The sequence below is a fragment of the Salmo salar genome, chromosome ssa14 (assembly GCF_905237065.1).
Source record: "Salmo salar chromosome ssa14, Ssal_v3.1, whole genome shotgun sequence".
Taxonomy (NCBI): domain Eukaryota; kingdom Metazoa; phylum Chordata; class Actinopteri; order Salmoniformes; family Salmonidae; genus Salmo; species Salmo salar.
Genome location: NC_059455.1, coordinates 13,076,927 through 13,103,528, shown reverse-complemented (window position 1 = coordinate 13,103,528; position 26,602 = coordinate 13,076,927). Strand labels below are relative to the sequence as shown.

At 42.7% G+C, this 26,602-nt stretch overlaps 1 protein-coding gene across 1 annotated transcript in view; it reads right to left on the bottom strand.

Annotated features, from left to right (window-relative positions):
- LOC106568951 (microtubule-associated serine/threonine-protein kinase 3-like) overlaps positions 1-26,602 on the bottom strand; it is a 52,512-nt gene that overhangs the window by 8,511 nt on the left and 17,399 nt on the right. Inside the window, 19 exon segments of the mRNA XM_045693922.1 lie at positions 1,322-1,444; positions 6,645-6,707; positions 6,710-6,861; positions 7,248-7,436; positions 7,614-7,756; positions 8,051-8,232; positions 8,546-8,664; positions 8,831-8,953; positions 9,326-9,427; positions 9,841-10,006; positions 10,195-10,327; positions 10,542-10,680; positions 13,105-13,313; positions 14,646-14,731; positions 15,026-15,096; positions 15,425-15,557; positions 15,876-15,977; positions 25,628-25,837; positions 26,079-26,154. Of these exon segments, the coding sequence (XP_045549878.1) occupies positions 1,322-1,444; positions 6,645-6,707; positions 6,710-6,861; positions 7,248-7,436; positions 7,614-7,756; positions 8,051-8,232; positions 8,546-8,664; positions 8,831-8,953; positions 9,326-9,427; positions 9,841-10,006; positions 10,195-10,327; positions 10,542-10,680; positions 13,105-13,313; positions 14,646-14,731; positions 15,026-15,096; positions 15,425-15,557; positions 15,876-15,977; positions 25,628-25,837; positions 26,079-26,154 (2,521 nt within the window).

The following is a 26,602-nucleotide window of genomic DNA, read 5'->3' as shown; positions in this document are numbered from 1 at the left end:
CTAGCTTGATGAAGCCTCACCCATGTATATCTCACTAGGTCAGGGTTTTTTCAGCCTCCATATATCCACTATTTCTAATGTATCCATGATCTTTGCGATCTCCTTAAGTGCTCGAGTGTGATCGTTTGTAGTGTGATTTCCTTTACGATCCATTGAGGTACTTAAAACCGTATTATAATCTCCCACCATAATAATAGATTATTTGGTTGCTTGTGAGCTCAATAGATTATATACATTTCTTTCTTCGTGGATCATCATTATTTGGCCCATATTTGGTCCCCTTTGAGTTTCTTTGCCCATGACAAAAGTATATTTCTCCCTCCCAGTCCTTTTTCCACCCAACCTCATCTATATTTGTAGAATGAGTTTCCTGTAAACAATATACATTTTTAGAATATAAATCTCTTTTTTTAATGATCTGCTAAGCCATTACAATTATAAGCGGCTATACTTACCATAATGACAGCCAAGTTTCAATTATACTTACCACAAACAATGTTCGTAAACTTACCATTAAAAAGCGCCATGATGATTAAGTGTCCTCATAGCCTCCAATTGTCCTAATATTCCACCCACTAAAACCTCCCCCCATATCTAGGTCTGTTGTCACTAAGACCATCAGACCATCTCCCTGACTCATGACACACCTTTGCATCCTAAGACAAACCCTTGGCCGCCAATTGGCGTAGGCCAGAGGGAAATATGGGCATTTTAAGAGAACTAACCAAATAACAGACCGAAAAAAAAATGGTAGCAATAATAGATCATATTTATGGAAATAACAGCACAATCTTATAAAACCATACTCATATTTAGAAAGTCCCAGCAAGGCTATAAGCATGTCAGCCCAGCCTGCTCAGTTCATTGGATTACATTGTTCAAAATAATTAAAATAAAGAGAGAAAACGACAGATAAAGAACTGGTCTTGCCATTTATCTATGTCCATTAGATGCAAGACATATTTAATGTCATTATATCCTGTTTTATTCAACAACAGGAAGATGACTGCAAATTAAAATTGGTCTTAGGCGTCACACTACCCCATGGGTATTCCTTTCAAGTTTAACTAACAAATCGAATGACCCAGACATGGAACGATAGCCAAGAATACACGCTGTACTGATAATCCAACCCTCTTCACACACAGCTTTTTTTTAATTCCAGGGTCGTTGGTCTATCACCTCGGCTGTTTTACACCTAGGCCGACATCATTAGGCTCAGGAATATTACAGGTAGCGGAAATAGTAGAGATAGAGAAGGAAAGACCAATGGAAGGGAATGAGGAGTATTAAGACAGTCATCTTCCAGTGGGGGTCTCACCTTGAGCAGCAGCTCCACCACCTCAGTGTGCACAAGCCCCTGGACCGACTCTCCGTTCACGTGGGTGATGAGGTCACCGGCTCTCAGCCCTGCCTCATGAGCCGGGGTGTCCTCCTCCACACACTACAGGAACACATGAAGAAGAGCCAATCAGAACGTTACCCTGACCGCTTTGGCATTTGTATTTATTATGGATCCCCATTAGCTGCTGCCTCTTTCTGGGGTCCAGCAAAATTAAGGCAGTTTATTCCATTTTAACATTACATTCACAGATTTCACAACACACTGTGTGCCCTCAGGCCCCTACTCCACCACTAATCTACAGTACTAAATGCATGTGTATAGTGCGTATGTTATCGTGTGTGTATGTGCATGCATGTGTATGTTTGTGTTGCATCACAATGTGCTTTTTTATTTTACATATTTTACTGCTTGCATCAGTTACTTGATGTGGAATAGAGTTACATAGAGCCATGACTACATGTAGTGCTGTGCGCCTCCCACACTGTTCTGGACTTGGGGACTGAAGAGACCTCGTGGCATGTCTTGTGGGCTATACATGGGTTTCCGAGCTGTGTGCCAGTAGTTTAGACAGATCGGTGCATTCAACATGTCAATACCTCTCAAAAAGTCAATCTCTCCTCCACTTTGAGCCAGGAGAGATTGACATGCATATTATTAATATTAGCTCTCTATGTACATCCAAGGGCAAGCCGTGCTGCCCTGTTCTGAGCCAATTGCAATTTTTTTAAGTCCTTTTTTGTGGCACCTGACCACACGACTGCCTTGTTTAGTGTTGTTAAGGCATAGCAGTGCTTTTTATGGACATACTTCTCCCCATCTTAGCTACTGTTGTATCAATATGTTTTGACCATGACAGTTTACAATCCACGGTTACTCCAAGCAGTTTAGTCATCTCAATGTCCATATTATTTATTACAATATTTAGTTGAGGTTTACTGAATGATTTGCCCCAAATACAATGCTTTTACTTTTAGAAATATTTTAGGGCCAACTTATTCCTTGCCACCCATTCTGAAACTAAATGCAGCTCTTTGTGTTTCAGTCGCTGTAGTGGCTGACGTGTATAGTGTCGAGTCATCCGCATACATAGACACTCTGGCTTTACTGAAAGTCAGTGGCATGTCGTTAGTCAAGATTGAAAAAAAAAATCAAGGGGCCAAATCAGGAATTCCTGGGGAATTCCTGATTCGACCTGGATTATGTTGGAGAGGCTTCCATTAAAGAACACCCTCTGTGTTCTGTTAGACAAGTAACTCTTTATCCACATTATAGCAGGGGGTGTAAAGCCATAACACGTACGTTTTTCCAGCAGCAGACTATGATCGATAATGTCAAAAGCTTTTGTCATCAATTTCTCTCAGCCAATCATCAGTCATTTGTGTAAGTGCCGTGCTTGTTGAGTGTCCTTCCCTATAAGTTTGCTGAAAGTCTGTTGTCAATTTGTTTACCGTGAAATAGCACTGTATCCGGTCCAACAATTTTTTCCAGAAGTTTACTAAGGGTTTGTAACAGGCTGATTGGTCGGCAATTTAAGCCAGTAAAGGGGGCCTTACTATTCTTTGCTCACGGAATGATTTTAGCTTCCTTCCAGGCCTAAGGGCACACACTTTCTAGTAGGCTTAAATCAAAGATGTGGCAAATAGGAGTGGCAATATCCTCAGTAATTTTCCATCCAGATTGTCAGACCCCGGTGGCTTGTCATTATTAATAGACAATTTCACCTCTTCCACAATGATTTTACGGAATTCAAAAGTACAAGTAATCTTTCGTAATTTGGTCCGATATACTTGGATGTGCAGCGTCAGCGTTTGTTGCCGTCATGTCATCCCTAAGTTTGCTTATCTTGCCAATGCAGCAGATAGCCTAGTGGTTAGAGCGTTGGACTAGTAACCGGAAGATTGCAAGATCGAATCCCTGAGCTGACAAGGTTGAAATCTGTCGTTCAAGGCAGATCTGTTCCTAGGCCGTCATTGAAAATAAGAATTTGTTCATAACTGACTTGCCTAGTTAATAAAGGTTAAATAATAAAAAATTCAAAAGTAATTTAAAGTAGTTGGCGATATCAGTGGGCTTTGCGATGAATGAGCCATCTGACTCAATGAATGGAGCCGAGTTGGCTTTTTTTCCCCCCAAAATGTCATTGAAAGTGCCCCAAAGCTTTTTACCATGTCATCTTTGTTTCATAGTATAGTTTCTTTTTATTTAGTCACATGATTTCTTATTTTGCAGTACGTTTGCCAATCAGTTGGGCTGCCAGACTTATTTGCCATACCTTTTGCCTCGTCCCTTCTCAACCATACAATGTATCAATTACTCATCAATCCACAGGGATTTAACAGTTTTTACAGGAATTTTATTAATGGGTGCGTGCTTATTAGTAACTGGAATAAGCAATTTCATAAATGTGTCAAATGCAGCGACTGGTTGCTCCTCATTACACACCACAGACCAGCAAATATTTCTTTACATCATCAACATATGAATCACTACAAAACTTATTGTATGACCTCTAACACACTATATTATGCCCAGCCTTTGGAACTTTGGTTTTCATAGATATGGCTATTACATTGTGATCACTACATCCTATGGATTTGGATACTGCTTTAAATGCAAAATTTTGCAGCATTAGTAAAGATGTGATCAATACATCTTGATTTAATTCCTGTGCCGTTTGTAACTACCCTGGTAGGTTGACTGACACCTTGAACCAGGTTGCAGGCACTAGTTCCAGTTTAAAGTTTTGAGTGGGCAGCTTGATGAGAGCCAGTCAATATTTAAAAATCACCCAGAAAATATACTTCTCTTATCACATACATTATCAAGCATTTCACACATGGTATCCAGATACTGACTGTTAGCACTTGGTCTATAGCAGCTTCCCACAATAATGGGCTTTAGGTGAGGCAGATCATCCTGTAGCCATTTTACTTCAACAGTATTTAACATTAGATCGTCTAAGCTGGCATTTCTGTCTTCTTGGTAGATGTTATAACCATGCATTGCTACCACTGTATCAAAGGTATTATCTAAGTGCGTTTCAGAGATAGTCAGAATATGAATGTCATCTGTTACAAGCAAGTTATTGACTTCATGGATCTTGTTTCTCGGGCTGCATATGTTAATACGAGCAATTTTTTAGCACTTCTCTGGGTTGCTTGATTGTTTTTAATGCTTTACTGGGAAGCTTATCAGAAGTAGACTTGCTCATGTTATTTATATTGGAGCCAATAGTGCAGGGTGAGCTGCACCAAGTGGTCTTCCCACTAGGGCACACCGCCTCAAGTACTAACAGTGTAACTCCAGTTCATAGGCTCATGATTACTGCATACAATATCTGTAGGATAAACAGAGGTATACCGTGCAATTAGATGCACATAAATTAATTACAATGCCTGGCAAAAGTATTCATCCCCCTTGTCGTTTTTCCTATTTTGTTGCATTACAACCTGTAATTTAAATAGATTTTTATTTGGATTTCATGTAATGGACATACACAAAATAGTCCAAACTGGTGAAGTGAAAAAATTACTTGTTTAAAAAAATTAAAATAAATAAGTTTAAAAAAAAGGAACAGTGGTGCGTGCATATGTATTCACCCCCTTTACTATGACGCCCCTAAATAAGATATGGTGCGCCAAATTACCTTCAGAAGTCACATAATTAGTTAAATAAAGTCCACCTGTGCGCACACACACACACACACCTGTTCTGAAAGGTCCCAGAGTCTGCAACACCACTAAGCAAGGGACACCACCAAGCAAGCGGCACCATGAAGACCAAGGAGCTCTCCAAACAGGTCAGGGACAAAGTTGTGGAGAAGTCCAGATCAGGGTTGGGTTAAAAAAAAAATATCCAAAACTGAACAGCCCACAGAGCACCACTAAATACATTATTAAAAATGGGAAGAATATGGCACCACAACAAACCTGCTAAGAGAGGGCCGCCCACCAAAACTCATGGATCCGGCAAGGAGGGCATTAATCAGAGGCAACAAAGAGACCAAAGATAATACTGAAGGAGCTGCAAAGGTCCACATCAGAGATTGGAGTATCTGTCCATAGGACCACTTTAAGCCGTACATTCCACAGAGCTGGGCTTTACGGAAGAGTGGCCAGAAAAAAAGCCATTGTCTTAAAGAAAAGAAATAAGCAAACACATTTGGTGTTCTCCAAAAGACATGTGGGAGACTCCCCAAACATATGGAAGGTACTCTGGTCAGATGAGACTAAAATTTAGCTTTTTGACCATCAAGGAAAACGCTATGTCTGGCACAAACCCAAAACCTCTCATCACCCCGAGAACACCATCCCCACAGTGAAGCATGGTGGTGGCAGCATCATGCTGTGGGGATGTTTGTCGGCAGGGACTGGGAAACTGGTCAGAATTGAAGGTATGATGGTGCTAAGTACAGGGAAATTATTGAGGGAAACCTGTTTCAGTCTTCAAGAGATTTGAGACTGGGACGGAGGTTCACCTTCCAGCAGGACAATGACCCTAAGCATACTGCAACACTCGAGTGGTTTAAGCGGAAACATTTAAATGTCTTGGAATGGCCTCGTCAAAGCAAAGACCTCAATCCAATTGAGAATCTGTGGTATGACTTAAAGATTGCTGTACACCAGCGGAACCCATTCAACTTGAAGGAGCTGGAGCAGTTTTGCCTTGAAGAACGGGCAAAAATCCCAGTGGCTAGATGTGCCAAGCTTATAGAGACATATCCCAAGAGACTTGCAGCTGTCGTTGCTGCAAAAGGTGGCTCTACAAAGTATTGACTTTGGGGGAGGTGAATAGTAATGCACGCTCAAGTTCTGTTTTTTGTGTACTTTCTTGTTCGTTTCACAAGAAAAAATATTTTGTATCTTCAAAGTGGTAGGCATGTGTATATCAAATGATACAAACCACCAAATATTCCATTTTAATTCCAAGTTGTAAGGCAACAAAATAGGAAAATGCCAAAGGGTGAATACTTTCGCAAGCCACTGTACATTGTGTTTGCCAATGCCCCTAGGATCATGTACATTTGATGCAGCATTATGACAACTCATTGTCACAATGGTAGGGATTAACTGAGTGGTCTTGGATCATTGAAAAGTTATTGTTCCAACGCAGCCTTGAAATACGTAACTAAAATGTACAACAAGACAAAATAACATGTTGGCTAAAGTAGAAACTGTAAGACTAAGATTGAATAGCCAGATTTCCCTGACCAAGATGGCCGTCCTGTAGTTGCGTTGCCGGGTTGCCAAAGACCATTCTAGTGTTCCATTTCATTTCATTCTGTGGTAGGTACACTTACCCAAACCATGTGGTGCACGGTGTAGATGTCTGAGTCACCCATGTAGACACGGATGGCTCGCACGGCGAAAAGCCGAACCTCTTCCCAGAGCTGTGGATGACCACGGGGGGGCGCAGGCTACTGAGGGACGGGTCCCCTCGGCTGGGGGACGAGTCCCGGGACGAGGGGTTGGAGGACAGGGATGACTTGGGGCTGGCGGGGGCACCATCCGCAGTGTCTGGGGGGGTATGGAGAGAGGCCATATGCTAGGACTGAGGAATTTCTTGGGAAATTTAGCAAAGTATAGTCTGTTTATGAAGCCGGAACAAGCATATCAAATCACACAGGCTTGCAGGGCACTGTAGGCTACATATACAGTACAATACTAGGTGTGTTGTTGTTGCTAGCATTATGCTAACCTAGAGACAGTGGCTACATCTCAAATGAATGGCCCATATAAAAAGTATACTTTTAGTCAAAGCTCTGGACAAAAGCAAAATCGACAGAAATAGAATTCTATGAAGCGACACATGCACCAGGAATAAGGTACCACTTGAGACCAGACACTCTTAATGTGTCAGTGTAGGCTAGTACACGATAGCTAGCTCCAGGAGGTTTACCAACCTGGGGTGATGAGGGACAGGCCAGAGACGGAGGCAGACTTGGGGACCATGCAGCCCGCGGGGGATCTGGGCTTCTCAGGGGTGTCCGGCTGGTGCCCGAAGCGGCGGGACCCCCCACGCCTGTAGGAGGGCCGCGTACCGGTGCTGTTACTACGGAGACGGATACGCCGCAAGTTGGACACTACGCCATCTGAGAGAGGAGGGGGGGTTAAGTGAATGTGCTGGCTGGAGTGTGTGCAATTTTATCTTTTAGAAATGTAAGCCCAGTAAGAAAATCCTGTGTGTATGTTTACTTTATGACAGTGTGTCTATGTCTCCAACTATGCGTGTGTAGCCCTAAACACATTTGTGTGTAGTCTCAACTCACCCTCATCCTCGGCTGAGATGGCAAAGCGTGGCATGGTGTCCAGGCTCTGGGTGCTGTTCATCACCAGCGGACTGGCACTCCTCTCTGACTGGGACGAACCGGAGGAGGCCCTGGGACGCAGGCTAGAGGACTTGAGGGGAGGACTGAATGGAAGGATACACTTAGAGGGCAGTTGCGATCTGGTTATGCTAAAATTGATGGAAGAATGAAACCTGCTGCCCACTAATTTATATTTAACTTTAAAATGTGTGCATGTTTTCAATAGTTATTTGGAGTGGAATGTGATGTCTCCCTTATAAGCATAGAAAGACGCAAATATAACGCTGTTTAGTGAATTTTGCCGCTGTTCCGGCTAAAGCTAGACTCCTCTCACAACTTCACACAAAACAGTGTAGTCTGAGTGCTGTGTTATTGTACCAAGGAACTTCATTGCTTACCTTCCTCTGTGTCCCTCGTTCCTCTGGTCCCTGCTGGCCCCCTGTTTGTGTCCCTCTCCTGGGGAGAGGAAACTCCTCCCCTCCCACCTCCCCACCTTCTCCTCACTGTGGCTGCGCTCTGACGAAGACAGGCTATGAATGGATGGCGTGGAGGTGGACAGGTGCTCCGTGCTGCTGTACACCTGGGGGGGGGGGGGCACTCAGAGGTCAGAAAAAGGTCAGAAAAAACAAGCATGACCTCCTAAAAATTTTTTAATGCTTACTAACAAAACCACAGGTTATTTCAGTAAAGCCGTTTGAAGGGGAAGTCATTACAGTGAGACTTTCGCATGAAGGGAAGTTATTTTCCAGTTAACAAATATTTGTTGTATTTCGACAAACCAAAACATGATGATTTTACAAGGGGCAGTGTTGCAAGGAGTATTCTTCAGTAAAATATATGTTTGGCATACTCTAAATCTAAACGATATGAACAAACATTGGGTCATTTCCCACCTTGCTAAAGCGATGTGCCACAGAGGAGAACTGCTTGAGCTCCAGGGACGTGTCTTCATCACAGGTCTCATCATCGTCGTCATCATCTGAGCCCAGGTGACTGTACCGCTCAGATCGGGCTGGAGAGCAACACAAACGCACATTGCAAGTCAGTAGCCCACACACTCATCCAGCATAGAGCAGGTTATGTTCACCGCCCTTGTTTACAGGCAACTTCTACCTTCACTGTCTTACACAACAACATTTAAATACTCCCAAATGAGAGTGGTAAAGGTCGCCACCTACTGTCAAAGTAGCTGGTGTCGTCCTCAGTCTCCAGTTGGGGGATAAACTCAGCTTTCTGTCGTAACAGTCCGTTCCAGTCCAGACCCACAAAGAACATGTGCATCTTAACCTCTGGTGTCCCCCCTGGGAGTAACATAGGGATAAGTGTTTTCATCAAACCATGTAATCAATATGGCCAAGATAGTCAAACCCACAACACTTTAGGTGATGCTTTTTTGATGAATCTCATCAAACCATCTCAGTAATAAAAACAATCATGACATTGAAATACGTTTCAGTGAAGAAAAAAAAATACAATGAGTTGTGCGTGGAGCCTCTAGAAGTTTCTCATTCATCATTATTCACGATTATCCGGAAACATCACGGTAGCGCGTCCACAGTGACGGAGAAATGCTCCCGAAACATATTCCTAAATCTTAATTACAATAAACGTAGACTCCAAAATGAGAAATGAAGAAAGCGGTAAAAAAATATAAAAAAGAAAAAGACACCCACCAGTCCCGAGGCGGTCCAGAGGGCTTTGCCTCAGCAGCCTGGTGATCAGGTCCTGGGCATCAGCAGGCAGGGCGTCCTCCCCCTCAGGCCAGATGATGTCATCTGTGACACACACATTTCCTGAATACTATAATCATCTGAATTACACACAACACAACATGAAACATTTGACAATAATTCAAAACAGACTGGTAGGTGGGAACTGTGATATTGATGACGAGAAGTTCATCTTGACATTGGTGACTAGATGTTTCAAAGACATCTGCCTATCCCAGAGTAAGAAAAGCTAGAGGGTGTGTTTGGATCACAGTCTTTTTGCACCACGCAACAGAGGCAATCCATGGCAAAAGACAGAAGGTGCTTGTAGAGCCTACTCATTGAATTCATTTGACCAGTCAGAGCCATGTTACCCTAGCCTGGATAAACCAGAGCGAACGATTAAAAACAGTAAAACATAGCATTCGGTCTAATTTAACCAGGCTAACGTTTTCCCCCATTCAGGAGATGACTCTCACCATTGACCACCTGTCCGAAGAGCTGTTCGGGTGTCTCCCCGAAGAAAGGCACGCAGCCCACCAGGAACTCATAGAGGATGATGCCCATAGCCCACCAGTCCACCGGCTTCCCATAGCCCTGCCTCAGGATCACCTCTGGAGCAATGTACTCCGGAGTACCACACACCTGGGACAGAGAGAACCAGAAGGGAGGATTTAAGAATGGAGATTGGACAAGAGAGAGTATAAGTCAGGTAGCTAAACCGAATGAGAAGGTATGACACTGACAGACAGACAAGACAGTTGTAGAGGACATTAGAAACCAATTAAGACAAACATTTAGAGAAAGAGGACAGAGAGAAATGGAGACCTCACCTGCTTGTCTATAAACTCCCTTGTGTCCTTCTCGATGTGTTCCTCATACAGGTTGGTGGTCATGTTCATCAGGCCGATCTTGGACAGGCCAAAGTCAGTCAGCTTGATGTGGCCCATGGACGTGATCAGCAAACTACACAGGAAGAAAATACATTAGAAAACAATAGTTTACAAACAAACAGAAGTTGATGCTGGATAGTGAACAATGCAGAATGAAGCCTTGGTGTTAAAAAAAACAAAAAACAAATCCAGAATGTTTGTTATACACATGAACACAAAGTAGAAGACACACTGCCATTAACTTATAATATGAGCAGGACACCTGGCTAGTCAGGTTCCAGACTCACTTGTCAGGTTTCAGGTCTCTGTGTACGATGCCGTAGTTGTGGAGGTACTCCAGTGCCAAGACAGTCTCCGCAAAGTACATCCTGGTCATGTCCACCGGCAGCGGGCCAATGTTTTTCAACAGGTTGGCACAGTCCCCACCTGAGGAGGAAGATGACACGCCAACAGACTGTGTAAAAGGCTGGCAGCAACCACCATGAGAACCTTATTTGATTTGTGTGCTGCTGGGACTTGAATTTGAACTGCAAGGCAGCAGAGTTAAAGCTGCTATAACAGATGTTTGTCTGACAATCATTTCAACTAATCTCCGCCTTGGGCTTCCTCGACACACAAAGAGTGAATTTGGAGTCATTACGTTTAGAATATGTGGGTTGAGGGAGGGTAAGGTGGTATTCTGACGTACGGTCATGCTCCAGAACCATGCAGCAGTACCATCTGTAAATCAATATGTAGCATCTGAGTGTAAAAATCAATGTGTGTGTGACTGTGTGCATCTTGTATGTCATTCCAGTGGACCCTACCCTTCCATACAGTGAGGGAAAAAAGTATTTGATACCCTGCTGATTTTGTACGTTTCCCACTGACAAAGAAATGATCAGTCTATAATTTTAATGGTAGATTTAATAGAACAGTGAGAGACAAAATAACAAAACAATCCAGAAAAACACATGTCTAATGTTAGAAAATGATTTGCATTTTAATGAGGGAAATAAGTATTTGACCCCTCTGCAAAACATGACTTAGTACTTGGTGGCAAAACCCTTGTTGGCAATCAGAGGTCAGACGTTTCTTGTAGTCGGCCACCAGGTTTGCACACATCTCAGGAGGGATTTTGTCCCACTCCTCTTTGCAGATCTTCTCCAAGTCATTAAGGTTTCGAGGCTGACGTTTGGCAACTCGAACCTTCAGCTCCCTCCACAGATTTTTTATGGGATTAAGGTCTGGAGACTGGCTAGGCCACTCCAGGACCTTAATGTGCTTCTTCTTGAGCCACTCCTTTGTTGCCTTGGCCGTGTGTTTTGGGTCATTGTCATGCTGGAATACCTATCCATGACCCATTTTCAATGCCCTGGCTGAGGGAAGGAGGTTCTCACCCAAGATTTGGCGGTACATGACCCCGTCCATCGTCCCTTTGATGCGGTGAAGTTGTCCTGTCCCCTTAGCAGAAAAACACCCCCAAAGCATAATGTTTCCACCTTCATGTTCGACGGTGGGGATGGTGTTCTTGGGGTCATAGGCAGCATTCCTCCTCCTCCAAACACGGCGAGTTGAGTTGATGCCAAAGAGCTCCATTTTGGTCTCATCTGACCACAACACTATCACCCAGTTGTCCTCTGAATCATTCAGATGTTCATTGGCAAACTTCAGATGGGCATGTATATGTGCTTTCTTGAGCAGGGGTACCTTGCGGGCGCTGCAGGATTTCAGTCCTTCACGGCGTAGTGTGTTACCAATTGTTTTCTTGGTGACTATGTGTAACAGTGTAGGTTCCGTCCCTCTCTTCGCCCAAACCCGGGCTCGAACCAGGGACCCTTGCACACATCAACAACTGACACCCACCGAAGCATCGTTACCCATTGCGCCACAAAAGCCGCGGCCCTTGCAACACAAGGGGAAACCCTACTTCAAGTCTCAGAGCGAGTGACGTCACCGATTGAAACGCTATTAGCGCGCACCACCGCTAACTAACTAGCCATTTCACATCGGTTACACTCACCCCCCTTTTGACCTCCTCCTTTTCCGCAGCAACCAATGATCCGGGTCACGGCACCAATGTAACAGTGTAGGTTCCGTCCCTCTCTTCGCCCCAACCCGGGCTCGAACCAGGGACCCTTGGCCATTTCACATCGGTTACATATGGTCCCAGCTGCCTTGAGGTCATTGACAAGATCCTCCCGTGTAGTTCTGGGCTGATTCCTCACCGTTCTCATGATCATTGCAACTCCACGAGGTGAGATCTTGCATGGAGCCCCAGGCCGAGGGAGATTGACAGTTATTTTGTGTTTCTTCCATTTGCGAATAATCGCACCAACTGTTGTCACCTTCTCACCAAGCTGCTTGGTGATGGTCTTGTAGCCCATTCCAGCCTTGTGTAGGTCTACAATCTTGTCCCCGACATCCTTGGAGAGCTCTTTGGTCTTGGCCATGGTGGAGAGTTTGGAATCTGATTGATTGATTGCTTCTGTGGACAGGTGTCTTTTATACAGGTAACAAGGTGAGATTAGGAGCACTCCCTTTAAGAGTGTGCTGCTAATCTCAGCTCGTTACCTGTATAAAAGACACCTGGGAGCCAGAAATCTTTCTGATTGAGAGGGGTCAAATACTTATTTCCCTCATTAAAATGCAAATCAATTTATAACATTTTTGACATGCGTTTTTTCTGGATTTTGTTGTTATTCTGTCTCTCACTGTTCAAATAAACCTACCATTAAAATTATAGACTGATCATTTCTTTGTCAGTGGGCAAAAGTACAAAATCAGCGGAGGATCAAATACTTTTTCCCCTCACTGTATACATAAGTCTATGTGAGTCTGCAGGGGTGTATATCTTCATTAAGAACCTACCTTCTACATACTCCATGACCATACATAGGTGTCTGCGAGTCTCGAAGGAGCAGAACATGGAGACGACGAAGGGGTTCTCAGCGAAAGTCAGGATGTCCCTCTCCACAAATACCTGCTGGATCTGATTCCTCAGCATCAGGTTCTGCCGATTGATCTTCTTCATGGCAAAACGCTGCCGGGTCTCCCTGTGCCTCACCAGGAACACAGCACTGCGACCACGGAAAAGGAGAGAGAAGGGGAGACCGAGAGCGAGAGAGAAAGAAAATGGAGAGAAGAAAAGTCAGTTACTTCGGTGCTTCTTATAACAGTCTTAAATTACTTCTTCTACACTGATGTGAGAGAGTACGACCAGTAAGCATCCATCATATTGCTTTTGCCATATTGTGTAGTGGAGATGAAAGAGGAAGTAGTCTTCTGTAAAACTATTAAGACACAGGCCCTTTTCAGAAACAGCCCCTAGTCACTTTTGGAGATCTGAGAGGATTGGACAAGTGTAAGCAATGCAGGGTGTACACTACACGACTTTCTAAACCCTAACGTCGCTGAGCCTCGCGATTGTCTCTCCGGTCGTTTTTTTTTTGTCTCGCCAACGTAGCGGTGCGCACACTAAACAATGTGGCACAGACTGGGTGTCAGACACTACAAGATTCTTTACTTGATCGTGAGGATTGTCGATACCGCGCGGTCTTGCGAAAAACAACCGAATCACATCATTGTTAACGCAACTAGAACGAGTGGTGGCTTGAAGCAGCCTCAAAACGTTTTCAGTCAGACATTCACGCTTGCCATACAGAGTAAACATTTCTAGCTAATATTTTTTACTGAATAACATTTGCTTGTGAACATCAGAGCTGTAACGACTTGACACTTTGGCTAAAAGGCAAGTACGGACACATACTAGTTATAGTCGTCGCTCCTGTTCGAGTGTCTACGCATTCTGGGTGACGCAAAACAATATCGTCAATCCACTGGCGTCTTCTCTGGCGAGCTCTCATTGGCTATTGCTGATCACCGTTCTCAAAACTTGTCGTTGCACATCTCACCCAGAATGCACATCTCACCCAGAAGAACAGTGCGGACTTTGTGCTGATAAATCAAACAGAGTTTGAAAATAAAATCGGGACGTCCGGGACTGCTCAAAGACGGGATTGGTAGCCCTCAGATTGGGTCTCTGACCCGCTCACAATAAACGAGCGCCTGTGACGGCCGTGTGCCTCGAGTAAGCAACGACATGGGTATTTTGTCTCTGATCTTAAAAACGTGTCTGGGACAGCTAAATCAGGGCCAAAATCATATAGTGTACAATATGGTACTTAATATGGTACAGTTGGTCCACTAACAACATATTTGAACAGGCATTTGGCCAGTTGGTCATAAATATTGGCGTGGTATTTGTTGAAGAAATGTCATTCTGGCATTTTGGCCAACTGCATGGCAGCACACGCATTCAAGATATCCTCTTTCTGTTTCACTTCTGTGTTCTGCACACTCAGATTACCTCAAAAAGACAGACCGCTTCCAAACGAAGAGCTCGTACTCACCCATAGGCCCCGTTACTGATGAGCTTGAGGGTGTCAAAGTCGCTCTCAACTGGTTTCCTGCGAGAAGGAGTGCAGGCTGCCCGGTTCTAAGAGATAAAATTGAGGAACAAAGCAAATTTCTCCTGAACACATTTGCCAGGTCCAAACGATTAAACATGCCGTGTAATTGCCATAGTATGTGTTATATAGTTATAGAACTTCCTTAACGGTCTTCTATGCATCTCATCTAAAGCCAAGCGAATTGTAGAACGTGCTCGTTCATGCTATAGGCCTTCACAGTACACGCTACACTATGCTAATATATTGCTTTACATCCCTTTTTTCTAAACCATCATGGGGCTGACCTTATCCTGCAGTGAAACTGTTTCTGGTTGCCTTACCTCCCCAGTGTCGTCACCGTCTCTGCAGGCCGCTCCGTGACCAGGGCAGGTCTGCTCCAGGTGGACCATGTCTACAGTACAACAGTGGGAGAGAGACAATTGTCAGGCTCCAAACGAAAGGAAACAGACTGAAACCTGTAGAGACTACCTGGACAATACGAAACACCCCTTCACTGTAGCAAGTGCTTTATCTTGCATGCCCAGATGAACATGACCCTTGCCATCCTCACACTGTCACCCTTCCGCAACTCAGTGCGATCACAAGTTGATCTATTGCACATTATACTCTGAGACAATAAGGGAGAATCAACAGGTAGCCGCTTAGCCAGGTTTTAAAATAACACTAACGTGCTTCATATTAAAAGAGATGGTGGAAGAAAAAGCCCCACGGTACTGTACCTTCCAGAGGGTCTCTGGTGAGGCCCAGCTGGCTGATGATGTAGCGGGGAATGTCCGTCTTGATGACCTGGCCCACCTTGGCGTGGTCCTCTGCTGCCTCCAGACGGTGCAAGAACTCCTCTGGGTTAAACTCCTATTGGTGGTGTAAAGACCATAGGAATATTGGTTATCACGATTCGCATTACATAGGTCGATGTATACCAGGGTTATTAGTGTTATGACCCTGTAACAAGCTAGTGAGTACACTCGGTGGTGGAGTACTTAAGTCTAGCGCTCAATGTACTTAACCTACGAAAAATGATTAACAACATCAGAGGCTGGGCAAAATGCATCGTGGATGTTACGTATCATATTAGTTGTGTTGGTTAGCGATTGCTTTAGGAGCACCACTTCCTGAAATGGAGAAGAAAAAAAAAATACATATATATTTTCATGATTGTTGGAATCTTACCAGACACTCCAGTAACCTGGCTGGCCTGGAGATAATGATGAGAATCTTCTTCACTAGCTTGATGATGACGGTCACTTCCTCACTGTCTGACCGCTCATACGCCTGATGACCATGACAAGAACAATACAGAACCTTATATGCCTGGTATATGCCATAGGCAGCAGGTAAATCAATTGTAATTATATTTGTCCCACGCGCCGAATAAAACAGGTGTAGAGCTTACCGTGAAATGCTTACTTACAAGCCCTTAACCAACAGTGCAGTTCAAGAAAGGGTTAAGAAAATTATTTACCAAATAAAAAGTAAAATAAATTATAAAAAGTAGCCTATCGGTTAGAGCGTTGAGCCGAAAGGTCGCTAGTTCGAATCCCCGAGAAGACAAGGTGAAAACCTGTCCCACTGAGCAAGGTACTTAACCCTAAATGCTCCAGGGTCACTGTTGATAATGTCTGACCCTGGCAGCGTCCCCACTCTGAGGGTGTTGGGATATGCAAAACAATATAATACAATTGACACATTGTATTATACATGTACATAAGCATCCACCAAAACATAATAATAATTATATTTATCATCATGACACCACTGCGATACATTGGTATGGAACTCCATAGAAACATTACAAAATAATCTGTTATAAATGTCAGTGGCTTAGTCTGTATAGTAACGATAATCAAATAGAACACTTACAGTATGACTAATTCTTTCATAATCAAATAACCAGACTGACCCTTTAAGTGAGAACAATCTGCGATTGCTACAGACATTTCTTGACTTATAAATTAATGATATCTATCCTTTGATTCTTGAAGACTAACTTATGAATGCCTCATGAGCTTAGTTCAACTGTTGCACCCCATCAGAACCCAAAATCTAAGTTTGTAATTTTTTTTAAATTTTTTTTAAATGTAATTGTAAACAAACACTGTATAGCATCAAAACATATTGAAAACTATAATTGTGAGGTAGCTCCGTCTATGAATTTTAAAGTGGTTACATTTCTCCAGCCCCATCCCTGATCTTCGTTATTGTTTGAACTGCAGATTGCCCCTTTAAGGATTAGGGTCAAAGAGAGGTTTTTGAACTGCTCCTATTAGTAATCGGTTGGTAGTTGGCTTAGTATTCACCGTTTCAAGTTATTACAAATGTGGCAGAAATAGCTCAGAATCATGTTTAAGGCATGAGACCGGCAATCATCTTTCTGAAAAATCTAAGTTGCAAAGTTGTAGTCGATGCTTTAACAAATGGTGATTGTGATAGGAGATACTGAGGAGCCTGCAACACCGTCTAACAAGAAAGTACAACAAAGTGTATGAACACTGACAGGGTTGCATAATACTGTAATTCCGTCTAGGATGTGACGTTTTTTTTGAAGAGATGGTACATCCTTGGTCTTGGGACAAAAACAAACCATTATAAGTGGACTGAATGAACTCGGATGAGTCCTATATTTAAAAAAAAATGTATGACATACAAGGGAAAACTGCCAAAAAACTACCAAAGCAGAAAATAAAAACAAGCCATTGGTCCTATGGAAAATTAGGCAATGAGCCCTACTTAAGCAATTACATCTAAGACTGGAGAGATCCATTTGGCAGGCGCCAACTAATGGTCTAGAATCAAAGCATGGCGAGAACCTACAGTATCAAATGACCAATTCCAATCTATTGTTCTCAATACACAGGACTCTGGAGCCTTTAAAAAGTCTAAATCAATAACCAGGATTCGAGCCAACTTTTTTTATGCGCTTAAAGTACATACATTTGGGAAAGTATTCAGAACCCTTAACTTTTTGCACATTTTGTTAAGTTAGTCTTATTCGAAAATGGATTAAAAAACAATTCATCAATCTACACACAATAGCCCATAATGACAAAGTGAACAGGTTCAGAAATGTTGTTTGCAAATGTATTCAAAATACAAAACAGAAATAACAGATTTACATAAGTATTGGAGTCCACCTGTCATAAATTAAATTGATTGGACATGATTTGGAAAGGCACACACCTGTCTATATAAGGTCCCACAGTTGACAGTGCATGTCAGAGCAAAAACAAAGGAATTGTCCGTAGAGCTCCGAGACAGAATTGTGTCGAGGCACAGATCTGGGGAAGGGTACCAAAAAAAAATGTCTGCAGCATTGAAGGTCCCCAAGAACTGTGGCCTCCATTATTCTTCAATGGAATACGTTTGGAACCATCAAGACTCTCCCTAGAGCTCGCTGCCCGGCCAAACTGAGCAATCGGTGGAGAAGGGTCTTGGTCAAGGAGGTGACCAAGAATCCGATGGTCACTGACAGAGCTCCAGAGTTCCTCTTTGGAGATGGGAGAACCTTCCGGAAGGACAACCATCTCTGCAGCACTCCATCAATCAGGCCTTTATGGTAGAGTGGCCAGACGGAAGCCACGCCTAAGTAAAAAGGCACATGACAGGCCACTTGGAGTTTGCCAAAAGGCACCTAAAGGACTCTCAGATAATGAGAAACAAGATTCTCTGGTGTGAAAAAAAACAAAATTGAAGTCTTTGGCCTGAATGCCAAGCGTCACGTCTGGAGTAAACCTGGCACCATCCCTATGGTGAAGCTTGGTGGTGGCAGCATCATGCTGTGGGGATGTTTCTCAGCGGCAGGGACTGGGAGACCAGTCAGGACTTAGGGAAAGATGAACGGAGCATAGTACAGACAGATCATTGATGAAAACCTGCTCCAGTGCACTCGAGCTCAGATGGTTCACCTTCCAGCTGGACAACGGACCTAAGCACACAGCCAAGACAACGCAGGAGTACCTCTGGGTTAAGTCTCTGAATGTCCTTGAGTGGCCCAGCAAGAGCCTGGACTTGAACCTGATCGAACATCTCGAGACCCGAAAATAGCTGTACAGGGACGCTCCCCATCCAACCTGACAGAGCTTGAGAGGATCTGCAGAGAAGAAACTCCCCAAATACAGGTATGCCAAGCTTATAGCGTCATACCCAAGAAGACTCAAGGCAGTAATCGCTGCCAAAGGTGCTTCAACAAAGTACTGAATAAAGGGTCTGAATACTTACGTAAATGTGATAGCGGTTCCTCATTTTTAATACATTTGCAGAAATGTCTAAAACTTTTTGCTTCGCCATTATGGGGTAGTGTGTGTAGATTGAGGGGGGAAAAAAACAATTTAATCAATTTTAGAATAAGGCTGTAACGTATCAAAATGTGGAAAAAGGGGACTTAATGCTTTCCGAATGCACTGTATCGGATAAAACAACAAGTGTCGGTAAACGTTCCTAATGTCGACAAAACAAAATGGGTGTCACGCCCTGACCTTAGAGAGCCGTTTTGTTTTGGTTAGGTCAGGGTGTGTTGTGGGCAATCTAGTTTTCGTATTTCTTTGTTTTGGCTGGGTATGGTTCCCAACAGAGGCAGCTGTCTATCATTGTCTCTGATTGGGAATCATACTTAGGCAGCCTTTTCCCCACCTGTGTTTGTGGGTAATTATTATTTCTGTGAGTGTTTTGTGTGCTCCACAGTTGCGTCACGTTTCTTTCTGTTTATTGTTTTGTTTGGTTTTCTGCAGTAAAGAATGTGGAATTACCTGCACGCTGCGCCTTGGCTGATTTATGGCAGGGAGTTTGAGGACAGTGAACGTGCCAATAACATAGGAAAGGTGGGATATGTGTGTGTCTGTATAATGAATTGTGTGAGAATGGGCAGTAAAAATATTTCTGCGCAAATATTAATAAAATAACCATCCAACCATTGAAGTAAACTTGGAGTCACGCAATTACATGTGTGGTCCTGCCATTACAACACGGGAAAACATGCAGTTTTAGGCTACAGACTACGTAAATTATGATGCTCTTCACAGGGTAGTGAAAGTGCATGGCGTTGCGCTTGACGCTCTTTTCCAATAAATATTGAGGGTCTTATTCTGGTGACACGATTGATGCTCTGCTGCAGTTTGACAAATTAAAATAGGTCTCGCTCTTTTGTCCATATTATTAACAACAACATGATGGCGCCTGAGGGGATGGCTGCCGTTTTATTGGCTCGTAACCAACCGTGCTATTTTGTTTGTTTTTTCACATTGTAACTTTTTATTAAAGAGCATGCACCATACATACACAACTTATCTTTGCTCTCTTTACTAAGGAGCATAGTTACATTCACACGTTAAGGGTACATTTTGGCTGTATAGAGCAAATATTTCAAGATTATGAATAAGTATACCACTTGGATTAAGCCACAAACAAACAAACAAAAAGCCACACAAAAATGACAGAATAAGACACGTACGATATGTCAGGAACTCTGACCAGACACCTTCATACCTATGCTGTCTATGTTGCAAGACTGATGTAATTCTCTCCATGTCAGCAAGTTCCCCGCATAGACCTAACCACATATCTTTTGAGGGTGCATGTTCATTTTTACAGCATTTTGTTACACATTTCATTGCTGCTGATAAGACTATCAATTTAAGTGGAGAGGATTGGAGTGTATCCACAGGAACAATACCTAGGAGGAAATGACATGGGTCCGGTTGAATACTAATACCTGTGATGTCCTGAATAACATGGAGAATTTCAGACCAAAAATAATAATTTTGGACATTGCCAAAATATGTGATAAAGTACCCATTTGTCCACACTGCGTCCAACACGTAGCTGAAACTTTATAAAATTAAAAAAGGAATATCAGGGCTCAAAAAAATACATGTAAAAAACGATGTAATACTTTGAATTGAAACTTCCTTGTTCGGTTACATGGAGTGGCTTTATATCGTGTTTTCCATACATTTCCCCAACTCTCCTCTGATATCTGCACCTGTAATTCAACCTGCTATGTGTTCCTAAGATTATCTAAAGATAATATTGGAATGTTAAGGATAGTGATAAAAATTTGAAATGGTTCCAATGTTTTCCCCTTGATAAAGTGCTCCAATCATCTCGTCAATAGGTGTAATTGGCTCAGTCATTTTTTGTAACAATCCTTTTTTTAACAATTAATTGACTTACTTGAAGGTACCTATAAAAATTTGTTTGGGATATATGAATTCCTCCTGGATTTCTTGAAATGATATATATTTTTTAATTGAGCCTTTGAATAGTTATGACACTCTACAAAGCCCTCTCTTTTCCCATTCCCTAAATCCTTGGGACATATTAGCAGGGAGAAAAGCTGGGTTGTGAAATATAGGCACGTGTCTAGAAATGTAATTACTCAGTTTATATTGGCGTTGAACCTCCCTCCATGTCTTCAATGTAAGAGTAATAATTGGGTTTTGTTTAAGCCGAACCATAGAAAATAGGGTCTGCTATAAAGAGAAGACAATGTAAAGGCATATCACAATATTGACTCAATTTCAACCCATGACAAATCCTTTGGTTGTTGAATCCACAATGCTATGTGATTAAGTTGCACTGCCCAGTAATATGATTTAAGGTTAGGGAGGCCAAGCCCACCTAATTCTTTGAACAGCTGTAGTTTTTATAACTAACACGAGCCTTTTTATTTTTGCACAAAAAAAAAAAAGTGCTTTTAGCGGCATTTAGGCGAGTAAAAGTTATAGCAGGGATTTTTCACAGGAAGCATTGAACACAGATAATGAATGTCTTACCAAGACTACTCTTTCACTGAAGCAACCCGACCTGCTACAGATATAGGGAGGGGCATCCAACAGTCTAGATCTTCAGTGATTTTACTAATCACAGGGAGGTAGTTCAAAACACATACAGTTGAAGTCGGAAGTTTACATACACTTAGGTTGGAGTCATTAAAACTCGTTTTTCAACCACTCCACAAATTTCTCGTTAACAAACTATAGTTTTGGCAAGTCGGTTAGGACATCAACTTTGCGCATGACACAAGTCATTTTTCCAACAATTGTTAACAGATTATTTCACTGTATCACAAATACAGTGGGTCAGACGTTTACATACATTAAGTTGACTGTGCCTTTAAACAGCTTGGAAAATTCCAGAAAATCATGGTTTTAGAAGCTTCTGATAGGCTAATTGACATCATTTGAGTCAATTGGAGGTGTACCGGTGGATGCATTTAAAGGCCCACCTTCAAACTCAGTGCCTCTTTGGGAAACATGGGAAAATCAAAAGAAAAATCAGCCAAGAACTCAAATATTTCTGTTGTTGTAGACCTCCACATGTCTGATTTGACATGGGCCCTCAAAAAAAGAAGAGGCTGACGTTCTATCCTGCCAGTACAGTGTAAAACCCGCCAGCTGTATGTTATTAATGTTGTCGTTCAGCCACGACTCGGTGAAACATAAGATATTACAGTGTTTAATGTCCCGTTGGTAGGATATACGTGCTTTCAGTTCGTCCCATTTATTTTACAGCGATTGAATGTTCGCTAACAGTACTGATGGTAAAGGCAGATTAGTCACTCGTCGCCTTATCCTCACAAGGCACCACAATCTCTTTCTTTCTCCAGCGAATGATGGGGATGAGGGCCTGTTCGGGTGTTGAGTATATCCTTCCCGTGCAACTAATGAAAGAAAAATTATTCATCCAATTCGAGGTGAGTAATTGCTTTTCTGATGTCCAGAAGCTCTTTTCGGTCATAAGAGACGGTACCATCAACATTATGTAGAAAATAAATTACAAAGGGACTTCCTGCATGGAATTCTGGGGAAAGGCTGTGTGCTGATCAAGCTCTGACAATTTTGGCCTAAGTTACACTCCACAAGTTAAAAGTACATATTTGACCTTCTAAAATTGGACTGGCAATGAGTAAGGGTAAGTATTCAAGTGAAAGACGGCACCAAAGAAGATAATCCGCTATGTTCACCGTGTTCAAGTCGCTCAACGAGCCCAACTCCACGAGGTGGTGGAGGCCACCATCACAGCTGAAACAGTGATGGCGGAGGTTCACCTCTCATGGCAGAATTGATGTTATTTCGACGATTAACAGCCACCTCACTCGGCAAAACACAAATCTCTATCGATGGCATAAAGGCTACTCTAGAGAAATGATAAACGGATGCCCCGCTACTGGGTCTTGAAGAATCCTGTACATAAGAGGCTGAGACAACGATTCCAAATATATTCAAATTAATAGGTGAAGAGTGCTACATCAGGCTATAAAATAAACATTTGTAAAACTATTGCTGTGACGCACCCTCAAGTGTCAAAGACAACTACACATTTAAGTGGACTGATACAAGCATGCGTTACTTGGGTGTAAATATTACATCAGACTATGGGAAACTAGTTGAAGTCAGTTAACATACACCTTGGCCAAATACATTTATACTCAGTTTCACAATACCTGACATTTAATCCTAGTAAACATTCCCTGTCCTAGGTCAGTTAGGATCACCACTTTATTTTAAGAATGTGAAATGTCAGAATAATAGTAGAGTGATTAATTTCAGCTTTTATTTCTTTCATCACATTCCCAGTGGGTCAGAAGTTTACATACACTCAATTAGTATTTGGTAGCATTGCCTTTGAATTGTTTAACTTGGTTCAAATGTTTAGGGTAGCCTTCCACAAGCTTCCCACAATAAATTGGGTGAATTTTTAGCCCATTCCTCCTGACAGAGCTGGTGTAACTGAGTCAGGTTTGTAGGCCTCCTTGATCGCACACACTTCTTCAGGTCTGCCCACAAATTTTCTATAGGATTGAGGTCAGGGCTTTGTGATGGCCACTCCAATACCTTGACTTTGTTGTCCTTAAGCCATTTTGCCACAACTTTGGAAGTATGCTTGGGGTCATTGTCCATTTGGAAGACCCATTTGCGACCAAGCCTTAACTTCCTGACTGATGCCTTGAGATGTTGTTTCAATATATCCACATAATTTTCCATCCTCATGATGCCATCTATTTTGTGAAGTGCACCAGTCCCTCCTGCAACAAAGCACCCCCACAACATGATGCTGCCACCCCCGTGCTTCATGGCTGGGATGGTGTTCTCCGTCTTGCGAGCATCCCCCTTTTTCCTCCAAACATAACGATGGTCATTATGGCCAAACAGTTCCATTTTTGTTACATCAGACCAGAGGACATTTCTCCAAAAAGTACGATCTTTGTCCCCATGTGCAATTGCAAACCGTAGTCTGGCTTGTTTATTGCGGTTTTGGAGCAGTGGCTTCTTCCTTGCTGAGCGGCCTTTCAGGTTATGTCGATATTGGACTTGTTTTACTGTGGATATAGATACTTTTGTACCCGTTTCCTCCAGCATCTTCACAAGGTCCTTTTCTGTTGTTCTGGGATTGATTTGCACTTTTCGCACCAAAGTACGTTCATCTCTAGGAGACAGAACGCGTCTCCTTCCTGAGCGGTATGATGGCTGCGTGGTCCCACGGCGTTTATACTTGCGTACTATTGTTTGTACAGATGAACGTGGTACCTTCAGGCATTTGGAAATTGCTCCCAAGGATGACCCAGACTTGTGAAGGCCTACAATTTTTTTCCTGAGGTCTTGGCTTATTTCTTTTGATTTTCCCATGATGTCAAGCAAAGAGGCACTGAGTTTGAAGGTAGGCCTTTAAATATATCCACAGGCACAGTCAACTTAGTATATGTAAACTTCTGACCCACTGGAATAAATATACACCCAAAACATGCTAACCTCTCACCATTACCAATAACAGGGGAGGTTAGCATTTTTTGGGGGGTATGATGTCCCTCCATCAACCCTGTGTCACTTCAAGGACGATGTCAACACACTTAATCCCAAAATGCCTCAAAGGTTTCACCAACATTGTAAAGGCCTCGTTATTTTGCTGCTTTGACAAAAGTCATTTCTGAAGATGGTTTATATTCATGTGATTAGTGATGCATTTACATCTGTCCCTCATTTTAAGGCCACCCTGTTATGGAAACAATTTACCCCTTTAAAATAATGGACCCCATGCCACCAAGTTAAATGATTCACAGGGGACATCGTTTGAGTTCTCTGAACAGCATGGTAGAAAAGGAAGTAAGTCGTCTTCCTTTTTGGCCTATTTATAATTGTTTTAGCTTTGACTGAAGTGGTCGAGCTCAACACAGCAAACCCATTTGCTCAATACATTTTTGGAAAACTTTGATTTGACTTTCATTAGGTGTGGAACATAAGTATAATTCCCAATTCCATGAACACTATGTGGTTCCATGGTTTTCACCACATGAGGAGTAATGGCCGATCTTCACCTAAAACATCAACCCTGTCATCATCAACCCTGTCATCATCAACCCTGTCATCATCAACCCTGTCATCATCAACCCTGTCATCATCAACCCTGTCAGAGGCCCAACGGTAACGTTATCAGTATTATATTATATGCAAGTTTATTTGTACAAGGAATACTTGAACCATGACAAAACGTTTGATTTATCTCAAAGAGTTAGGCGGCTTCCATAATAGGGTTTAACAGACAGCGTGGTACAAGTTCATATAAAAAGCTCTACCTTCATAGGCTTTTAATGCCTGAGATGGGAAAATGTATTCCCCCCCCCATAGGCTAAACATATCCTCCATGCAACTGAATGTTGAAAGAACAGGCATTTAAGTTAATTTCTTAAAAACGCGCATGTCCAAAAAGGCACCCGTTTCAGGGAACAGTCCACATACTGCATCAGACTTAACGGAGTCGTTCAGGAGAGAGCCAATAGAAATGAGAGCAGCTCCTCAGACCACGGCAATTTGACAGTGCTAAAAAGCTCCGTCCCTGAATACGCTCATGTAAAGCTATTTCTATGAGAGAGCCTACCTCATGCACACATATTGCATTAGACTTTTGCTGAGTTGTTCTGGAGAGAACCTCACCTCATGCAGTAGTTTCTCCAGTTTCTCCTGCAGCTCCATGAAGTAGCACGAGGTGACCTGGCCCATCTGGGACTTGTCCAGGCAGTCTCTGGCCAGCTCCACTAGCTGGTGCTGGATGAAGCCCAACACGCCGTCAGCCAGAGGCAGGGTGCAGTCTGGGGAGCAGTCAGCGAGGATGTCCAACAGACGCCCCTCCATCTGAGCTGTGGCCTGGAGATCACATCAACTGTTACGATAAACTTTAGAGAAAGTGTGCACCACAAACAACGCACGTCACAAAGCACATCATAGATAATTAAAAAGATTGAATCATCTCCAAGATAAGACTGGCAAATGAAAAGCAGATAAAAGCTACATATAAAAGTGGACACAAAAGTATTTTGTGAAGACGATGAATCTATTGATGTGCTAGGGAAAATAGTGGGGTTAGTCAGAAAATAATAATACCTACCTTGGGAAAACGCTCTTTGTAAACGTGATTCATCATTACAATCTCATTATCAAAGCTGCCGCATGTCCGACCAGGGCTGGAGGAAGAAAACAATTCATAAAATCACTCACATTCTGGGACTTGGGATTATAGCACGATTATAAGCAATTTTAAAAAGACTAGTAGTTCAACTGTAAGCAGAGAAAACATGTATCAAATGCCACTTGCCACAACCTTGCTGTCTTACATGGGTGTCCGAAGTGTGGGGCTCACAGCACCAACTTAACATCAACATACTGTGTTTAAAATGGCACATTTCTATGTTTTGTAGTAAAAAAAGATAACGATATATAAGTGTTTCCAATGACATCAACCAATTAGTAGACAATGCCTACTCACATTTGGTCAAAAATCACAGGATGCACACTGATGTCATTGGAAACACATCTTCCTCCATCCAGGCTGTATCACAACCAGCCATGATTTGTGCGCCGCCCTATGGGACTCCCATTGGCCCAGCATCGTCTGGGTTTGGCCGGTGTAGG